The sequence below is a fragment of the Clupea harengus genome, chromosome 20, assembly GCF_900700415.2.
Source record: "Clupea harengus chromosome 20, Ch_v2.0.2, whole genome shotgun sequence".
Lineage (NCBI taxonomy): Eukaryota > Metazoa > Chordata > Actinopteri > Clupeiformes > Clupeidae > Clupea > Clupea harengus.
The window spans coordinates 7144495-7153868 of record NC_045171.1 but is presented as its reverse complement, the minus strand read 5'-3'; the positions used below and the strand labels follow the sequence as shown (position 1 = coordinate 7153868).

General features: G+C 43.8%; 1 protein-coding gene across 3 annotated transcripts; it reads right to left on the bottom strand.

Annotated features, from left to right (window-relative positions):
• Positions 1-459: 459 nt before the first annotated feature.
• On the bottom strand, positions 460-4554 carry LOC105902793 (E3 ubiquitin-protein ligase SH3RF2-like). Of its 3 annotated transcripts, none has more exons than XM_031557952.2 (4): positions 4147-4554; positions 3296-3585; positions 1545-1829; positions 460-722 (listed from the first exon to the last, which is right to left on the bottom strand). In XM_031557952.2, the coding sequence occupies exons 1-4, from the start codon at positions 4184-4186 to the stop codon at positions 621-623; spliced, it is 717 nt and encodes a 238-aa protein (XP_031413812.1). In that variant the 5' UTR covers positions 4187-4554; the 3' UTR covers positions 460-620. The 3 variants fall into 3 exon arrangements, with proteins under 3 accessions (XP_031413812.1, XP_031413810.1, XP_031413811.1); XM_031557950.2 differs by having other exon boundaries at positions 462-722; positions 3296-3666; positions 4147-4551; XM_031557951.2 differs by lacking the exon at positions 4147-4554 and having other exon boundaries at positions 462-722; positions 3296-4126.
• Positions 4555-9374: the final 4820 nt, after the last annotated feature.

Sequence of the window (9374 nt, the reverse complement as noted above, 5' to 3'; positions counted from 1 at the left end):
AACAAAAAGAGACAAAAACAGTGAGATGGCTGAAATTAAGACATATACTGAGAAAGCACAAGAGATGGGAAAAAAAGACAGAGGGAGAAACACTCTGAGGACATGGAGAGAGATATGGACGGAGACTGAGACAGACAGAGATTTAGAGAGTCGTCTGAAAACAACAGGCACTCTGACAAACAACAGATGGGAATCCAGAACTGGAACCGGAATCAGTGCGGTTCTCTCCAGACACGCACATGGCTCTTTGCTCCACTGGGGCTGCTGTCAGTCATTTGAGTCTAATTTAGCAAACAGGCAGCTTTCACCGTGCCGCTGCTTAAGCAAGTGTCGGAGTGACGGCCGCGGCGACCCAACGAGAAGCGAGAGGTTAGCATCCGGTTTCATAAGCACTGTGCGAAATTCACCACAGATGCACCATGCCAGAGCGTCAATGAGCAAAAAAAAAAAAACGATGGAAATAAACAATGACGTTAGGCTTTGTCACATGACATAGCATGCTGCTGCTGCTGCAGAATAAAGACAGGCCTGCTCGTTACTGGCCTCGTGTTTTCCTGAAAGCACATTTCTGTGTGAGGAAGAAAGAGAGAAAGAGAGAAAGAAAGAAAGAAAGACAAAACTCAAACCTCTGTGAATTGCAGCGGAACTATCCCCACTCTATCTCCTAACTTCCCCTCGATCCAGCTGTCGTCCACTCGTCTAATGACTGTGATGACATCTCCCTGTGAGAGGAAACGTAAACAGAAGACACAATTTAGAGACATCCATTGAGTAATTGTGCTTGGAGAAAAATAATCTAAAATCTGACACCACCAATACATCCTTCACAGCGAGATCATGTTGTGGTAAAATGCTGAACCATACTATTCCATTACAGGGGGGGGTTCAAGTATCGCTGTATTATAAAGTTCTTAGATACCCTTGATTCTAGTTCTTCAAGGTCAAACATTTTGGCCACAAAGAGCTTAAACGGCTCTCTAATTACAAAACATTAGTGTAGACAATCCCAAAAGAGCTGTTGCAAAAAGGATTTGTTACTATGCAGAAATATTTATATTTCATGAGGCAAGCGGAATTCCATAACAAACGCACATTTAGCACGAATCAAAAACGCTATTAGCATAACTAATCCAATAAAACCACTATTCAAAATCAGCTCACAACATGCATTCACTCTGAAAGTTGTCTAGGACTGTAAAAGGAGAGAAGATCCAATTAATCAAAGCAAATTATTCCATATGCTAAACACATCAGTTTAGTATAAGTCAAAATACAATGAATACCAAGTCATTCAATTTGTGCAATTAAATGACCACAACCGATGGCAGATTATCCTCAAAAGCAAGGGTAAATCAGCCTTTGCTGGTGAATTCCACAGAGGGTAATTAACCTCGACAACCTCTGCAACTTCCTGACCGAACGGTCAAGTAATTCAATTCCCTGAGCCCTGAGTGGGTGGTTTCTTAAATGCACCTGGACTATCAATGCATTGGGTTGCAGTCGCTGACAGGCAGACGCTAGTGCTGACACAATACAACGCTGACCTTGAAGAAGGTCAAGCAGTCTTTGCAGTGCTGTGGGTCCAGCTCTCTCACGTCAAAGTCGTACAAGGCAGTGCATAGGGGCAACTGCTGCTGGGGCTGAGGCAGGGACTGGTCGGTCTGCTGTACAGCATTAGCGGGGCGGAGGCCACCGCCTGCCTTTATGTGAGCGGAACGACGCTGGTTGTCGTTCTCCTTTCGGCCCTCGTCGATGACGTCTCCAGATTTCATGTCGAGACCTCCAGGTTTATCTCGCTGTTCTCTGCTGACGATGGTTCTTGAGTACAACTGAAGAGACAGCACAGTCAGCCTGATTGGTTACGTTGTCAAATATTTTCCAATGCAGTACCAACAAACAGTAGATATGAGTTGTCAAAATACTCTATGGCCAGCCATGTCAGTCCTTTCATCCATACTGTACAGACAAAGATCTAGATAGCAGCTGAAACTGGTTTGATCAGGCCTTAGTCTGGCCTAATCTGGGTAATATGGTATCGCCACATTATTGAGTAAAATGCGATTTGGGGATTCAGGAGTTAACCTTAGGATGGAAAAAAAGGAAAAAAAAAGAAAAAACACATTTTATTCTCACGGTCTGACAAGTTCTTTAAATGTGTCCACCCCTTTGCTCTTGCACCTGTTCCTGTCTCCGGTTAAACCCGAAATATCTGATTTCTTTCACCACTGCCAAATGAAAACCCAGGGAGACACAGGGACCCAGAGGGCCACAGAGGGCTTTGTTAACCAGCAGTCATGGAGATAAAGGGCACACACAAATACCAGCCTTCATCTGATCCAAGAACAGCTGAGACAGAGCAGCATTACCACAGAACTAGGGCATCCTGGGCGATGAAGTCTCTCCAGGCATGAGAGCACATTGATAGGGAACATAAAGCATAAGGCCAAAAACTACACAGACACAGGAAAATCACATACTACAGTTTCCCTTTTCTGTGCTGTGATTTGTGATGAGTCAAAGCAATGTCATTCTGGCTATGCTGTTTTAATACCTTGATGACAGATGATATCGCTCTTAACAAAACCACACAGGGAAATGATTAACAATGCTCTCTCAGTTCAGGGAAACGGTCTGACATGAGTCTGTCCAGGTTTTAAGAACAAAAGTTTTATGAATGTACGATGTGTGTAACATTCGAGTGTTTGTTTGTTTGTCTGCTGAAAAATGACTCTACACCTACAAAAAATAGGTTACTTTCAAAATAATACAGATATTTTTCAATATTCCTGTGTAATCTTAAGTATTCATGATCTTTCTTAGGTTCAAGTATTCTTGGTAGGATACCACTAGAAAAGGTTATGAGGAGAGAAACAGGTGTGTGCAGTTTTTCATCAATAATCATCCCTTACATAGAAAAAACTATATACAGCTCTTTGGAACTTTGAATAGGTTTATGTGGACAAATGGCACTGTAATACTATTTTGCTACTGATACACACTTTTTGTAATCATGTCGTTGTTCGCCACGCTGTGTGGGTAAGACACCAACATGTCAACTGCGTAATAAGATTCTATGTAAATATTTTCCCAGTTTGGCAGGTTTACCCTCAGGCACTAAATGGCCGTGCCAATTGCTGTGTACAAACAACATGTTGTTGGTTAAGAGTTTATGAATGGAACAGTATCATTTGAGGTGACAGGAAATTCTAAACAGGTCACGTGTGCGCAGTTTAATCACAGATGAGTAGATTTAGTGAGTTTCAGAGATAATTGCACCGCGATACCGTACACTTACCCTGTCAGATTCCAGCTCTTGCGTGTGTTGGTTGGACTGGGTGTCCTGGTGTCCTTTGCATGGGGCGCAGTCTTTGGTAACGCGGTCCACGTGTCCCTTGTCTTTTGCTGGCCCTAGAGGTATATCCTGAAGTCCCTCCAGAAGTCTGACTAACAGCGGATTAGTGGGCAGCTCCTCCACTGTTCCTGCTACGGGAGAACGACACTCCGGACAGCGCAAGGCCGAGCGCGATGACTCTTGAAGCTGAAGGCAGGGCTTGCAGAACGTGTGCTGGCACGGCAGTACCTTAGCTGTCACATCAAGAGGTTCCAGACAAATAGGACATTCCAGCAAGTCCAACAAAGCCAGATCCTCCATTCTATTATTCCACTCTACATCTATTATTCTATTACTTAGAATGAATGTTTCATACAGTCTCAAGAACACGAGCCACACACACAATTTCAACTTCCTAAACCAACATCTAAGAGCGCTTGTTTGTCTATTAAATGTCTACTGAACGGAGGTGACACCAACAACTATCAGAGTAGATACATTTCGTTTGTTTTCACAACGGAGGAAATCGATGTCAGGAATAGCCTACATGGCCAAACAGGCACTTCCGTAAATACTACGCATTTTCACCTGGTTCTACAGGTGTCACCACCTGCTGAAAGTAGGAGAGATAACATCTAAAGCACAAGATGGCCAACATATGCACTCGTAACGTTAAGATTTTGTTAGCAAGCGAACAGGTTTTACACATTATAAACTACACGACGTGGATTTTATAATATTATCTAAGCACGGCAAATTGAATCACAGCGTAGCACATTAGCTTTGCTCGAAGAAAGACAAAGTGCTAAGACTACCTGAAAGAAAACCCAGAAGAACCATTGGGGGTTTTGTCATCCTCGTGCGATGCGCTGACTATGTTCACCAACGAAAGTGTACGCTACCACTACATTCGAATAAATGCAGTATTTGCTGTCAACTTCAACGCTCCAGCAGGCACATGCAATGCTGGACGAGCAGGAAACTAAACCGCCTGAAAACTGCGCCACAATCCTGGACACATATCATCTTACACGCCGCATTGTGAACTCTGGCACCGATTCAGTGGCAGTCATTAGTGAAACTCTGACCGGTAATGAAAAAGTACACACTATAAGATTTAGCCAAACTCTTCACCACCGCTCTGGAAACTGCTCATTGTATGTATAAAGTAATGGGCTACAACCTACAATGACATGAGTCCTCATCTAAAAGAACAATCAGTGATTCTGCCCAATCTCAATTCCAATGAAAGGAACCATTCATTTCACGCTTATCGTTTAATTTTTTTTTACTTTGGGCATTGACTACTTGAGGATGATTATACACGCCTTTCCGAATAGTAAACACTAACTATTTGTCCAGTTGTCATATGCCCTAAATCTTAAAATCATCTTGTAGTTTGAAAAGACTATCTTCAAGGACAGCCTATGCATGCAAACTGGAGCTTTGCTGCCCTCTTCTGGTATATATTGGGCATCACACTAAACGATGACGCTTTGAGGAGTTGTTCACACTAACTAGAGAAGTAAAAACAAATCCTAAAATTATGTGTCTTACAGATACAGAGACAGTGTCTTACAGATGGCACATTGCCAATTGACAATCAGACAGTTGTTGCAGTATGGAGGAGAGGAATAGTGAAGACAGGCCTCCCCCGTTCTCCCCCCACACTTGCTCATGACAGCCATCTTGAGGCCTCAGTATTTCACTCTTGCTTGTCCCTGAAGCCCACGTTCCCGCTAACATCTCAGGTTTCAATTATTTATCAACACTGACTCTGTGCTCTGCACAAGTTCAGGACATCCACTTGAATTTTTTAAACAAGCATTAATCTTTTAGCTCTTTTGCAAGTTACTAGTGTTTGAGGGACCTTCGAAAAACACATTACATTCACTAAACACTGAAAAACACATTTTCTTTGGTTCATTTGTTCAATTTTTAAGCAGAGGTATCACACAATCTGTGTGGTTAAAGAGTGCCAATGTTTCCTCTGTCTGGTCAACAAGAACACGCCCCTGCACTGTATACTGAAGACAATTTTGGCATCAAATCCTTCTTTACCATCCCTTACATTTCTCCTTAGCCTTCTCTGTACTTTGGGGATCAATGGAGTATGATTAAACATGGATGATAGCCGTAATAGCACAAGGGCAGTCTGGGAGATCATGACGAGTCAGAGGGAGGGAGGTGGTTGAAGATCAATGGCTGTTAATGGACTCTGTAGCTTTCGCCATTTGATTGCTGGAAGCAGTAATAACACTGCCATTAAAATGGCATCTCCTCTGTGGGGATAATGTGGTGGTTTAGCCAAGTCTAGACGGTAATATGCTGACAGCCAGGGGAAGATGAGGCCAAGATAAGCTTGAAAAGGAAAGGGTTTTAGTGCTGGGAGATTAGGTCTCAAATGTTTGATCAATTTTAATATCATTCCCACCGTGAAAAAGGATGTGAAGGACGTGGCTGTCTGGGTGTGTGACTGCTCCGTGTGGAGCACGTCTGTGCGGATCACGTCTGGGTGTGTTACTGCTCCGTGTGGAGCACGTCTGGGTGTGTGACGGCTCTGTGCGGAGCACGTCTGGGTGTGTTTCTGCTCCGTGTGGAGCACGTCTGGGTGAGCACGTCTGGGTGTGTTTCTGCTCCGTGTGGAGCACGTCTGGGTGAGCACGTCTGGGTGTGTTTCTGCTCCGTGTGGAGCACGTCTGTGCGGAGCACGTCTGGGTGTGTTTCTGCTCCGTGTGGAGCACGTCTGGGTGTGTGACTGCTCCGTGTGGAGCACGTCTGGGTGAGCACGTCTGGGTGTGTTTCTGCTCCGTGTGGAGCACGTCTGGGTGTGTGACGGCTCTGTGCGGAGCACGTCTGGGTGTGTTTCTGCTCCGTGTGGAGCACGTCTGGGTGAGCACGTCTGGGTGTGTTACTGCTCCGTGTGGAGCACGTCTGGGTGAGCACCTCTGGGTGTGTTTCTGCTCCATGTGGAGCACGTCTGGGTGTGTGACGGCTCTGTGCGGAGCACGTCTGGGTGTGTTTCTGCTCCGTGTGGAACACGTCTGGGTGAGCACGTCTGGGTGTGTTACTGCTCCGTGTGGAGCACGTCTGGGTGAGCACGTCTGGGTGTGTTTCTGCTCCGTGTGGAGCACAGCTGGGTGTGTTACTGCTCCGTGCGGAACACGTCTGGGTGTGTTACTGCTCCGTGTGGAGCACGTCTGGGTGTGTTACTGCTCCGTGCGGAGCACATCTGAGTGTGTTACTGCTCCGTGCGGAGCACGTCTGGGTGAGCACGTCTGGGTGTGTTTCTGCTCCGTGCGGAGCACGTCTGGGTGTGTTTCTGCTCCGTGTGGAGCCCGTCTGGGTGCGTTACTGCTCCGTGCGGAGCACAGCTGGCACAGTCAGGCACAGTTTCATGAACTTGATCAGAATATTTGCATAGTGTCACTGTAGACAGCATTTATGCATTAATCATAAAAATACAGATATTATCTTATCGACTCATTAGTTCCTGTAGTCCAGTTTAAAGAGCGGGGTGCTAAGAACACCAGTGTCAGGGGTTCATTTCCCTGGAAGCATACATTGGCCTACTGATAAAATAATGTACACCATACCTAAAATGTATATCACTCTGAATAATGAATTAAGAATTAGGATCACAGCAAAGTGTAAAAGCTGTATGCCTCTTATCATCACGGTTATCCTCTTATTCTGTGAAATGATCCTCTACCATCAACCATTATTCTTTATTCTGTGCAATTATTTACAAAAACATATTTTTCACCCTAGTCGCTTTCGGTAAAAGCGTCTAATTGGTTCCAGTAGCTCAGCTTGCATTCGGAGCTGCTAACAACATTAGGGTCAGGGGTTAAATACCCTGGGAGCATCCATACTAATAGCCTGTACCTTCCCTGTACTATATGTCTCTTCAAGTAAAAGCATCTGCCAAAGGCGTATATGTAAATCAGCGGGTCAACGTGAACTAGCATTCCTACCTTCCACTTCATAATGGGGCATGATGTGATATTATACCTTTGTGATATTGCTACTTTACAATGTGACTTTTTTATGGCTGAAGACGTCTTTGTCATTTTGTAAATGCTGTTTACATTTGCTTATGTAGTAGATGTTAAGGATATGTAGTCCTGACCTTGGGGCTTTGCTGGAACTCTTCTCAGCTCAAAGAGTTTAGGAGCAGCAGATCAGGTGACGGTTCTAAGATCATGAAATGAAGAGTATTTTGAAGGACTCTTGTCTTTGAGTTTGCCAATTCTAAATTTACTCCTGCAATGACTACTGGCTACAGCGCATATGGCCGGCCATTCAGTATATTAAACCTGTCAGTGAAAAGCCTTATCAGTGTAATTCTTGCTAGATACGGATTAACAGTAAATCTAATTGCATTTTTTTGGAACCACAGCAATGTAATTAACATTTTCTGTTGTGGGGAGTTAATCTCTTCTACAGCAATGCTCCTTGCAGCCATTTCTGGGAATGCTAATTTGCAGCACACTTGCCTGTTAATCTAACCCTATTTAGTAAAAACCCTTGCATATGTCAGATTAGTCATCTGGGTGTCATTCTGAAGGGGGTCAGGTTCCCGTATTGACACAGGTGAAGGAAGGGAGATTCCGGCTGCACAAGAATAACCTGCACGTCCACATTGCGTTTACCTTCTGCACTGTGAAAACTATGACTTGTCTGACGGTGGTTCCCAAGACAAGAGGAACAATGAATGTTGGTGCTTGTAGAGTTGTCACTTTAGATCAGTTCAACTGTCCTTGTCTGTAGGGCCTTGAATTTAATTTGAAAACCACATGTGTGCAGACGTGGTAGCAGGTGGTTGTCTGCCAAATGTCTTTAATATCCATCTGTGGGACACCTGTGCACTTGCACTGTTTCCCAGCCTGTTTGAGGAGGTCCAATAGAAGCTCTTTTTTTAATTTTTTTTAAAGCTCAGACCATCTGGTGGAAACAAAATGGAAAATCCCAATAGTTTACGCTTGTCATGATCACCCACATGCCCTGTTTTACACATTGTTTTTAACACGGACTGTCAGAACGAGTGAGAGCGGTTTTTTTTAAGACATTTATAAACCACACTAACAGCAGTGAAATCACCATCAAGGCGTCATGTCACAATGGGCTTTGTGACATCACAGTCTATTATGACAACCCGTTGGACCTCTAGGCATGATGTCTTGGCCTGTGGCTTTTTCACCTTGTGGTGTTGACAGCTAGTCACTTACCATAATCCTCAATGACTCCCATCATGGGGACCTCCTCAAACATATACATTCCAGATGTTATGTCTCTGGATGCAAACACGACTTAGATCTGCTGAAGATGCACACTGAAAATAGCACATTTTCAGTTGTGGGTTTATGTATGCTGTGAGCATATTTGGCAGCTGTTGGTTAGTGCAGCCTCGGCTGTGAAAAATTGATGACTGACATATTAGGAACATTGTTAGTAGGAAGAGAGTTGTCCGGCGGTTTGAGGCACTGATTAATAACAGTCGGTCACATTTCATGTGATTAGGTGCTGGAGCATTGTAAAAAAATCAAGGAATGGTTTCTCTTTTTCTGGACCTGATCTATTTCTGTCTTTCTTGATTTATTGAAAAAGACAAACATATATTGTGTGGTATGTTTATGGGAGTATGATTCACTATTCATAATGAGACAGAATGTAATTATTAAAACCTCATTTCATAGAAATAATTCATGTATAAGTATGCAAAGGCATCACATGTAAATACATGACTAACAAACCAGTGAAACAGTTTGACACACTGGCTTACCATATTTTCAACTGCACTTTGATCTTATGCAGTTTGACACACTGGCTTACCATATTTTCAGCCATACTTTGGATACTTATGCACCAGAGCACTTGTCTCACCATGGGTAACATGCTACCCCAGGACTGTCTTTGGAAAGAAAATAGATAGAAAATGCACACAGGTTTATAGTGCTTCAGTCAATAAAGATGCAGATGTTTGTTCCAGTTCCCCACATAATGTGGTTAAGATGTTTGCTGAAAAGAGGGGTTTTACATA

What these genes read in the sequence shown, in the direction of transcription:
- LOC105902793 (XM_031557950.2), bottom strand. Translation starts at nt 4,186, where the DNA reads ATGACAAAACCCCCAATGGTTCTTCTGGGTTTTCTTTCAG. An exon ending in TCTTCTGGGTTTTCTTTCAG is followed by an intron (nt 3,667 to 4,146) that starts GTAGTCTTAGCA and finishes TAATAGATGTAG; the next exon opens with AGTGGAATAATAGAATGGAG. An exon ending in AAGAGCTGGAATCTGACAGG is followed by an intron (nt 1,830 to 3,295) that starts GTAAGTGTACGG and finishes CTGTCTCTTCAG; the next exon opens with TTGTACTCAAGAACCATCGT.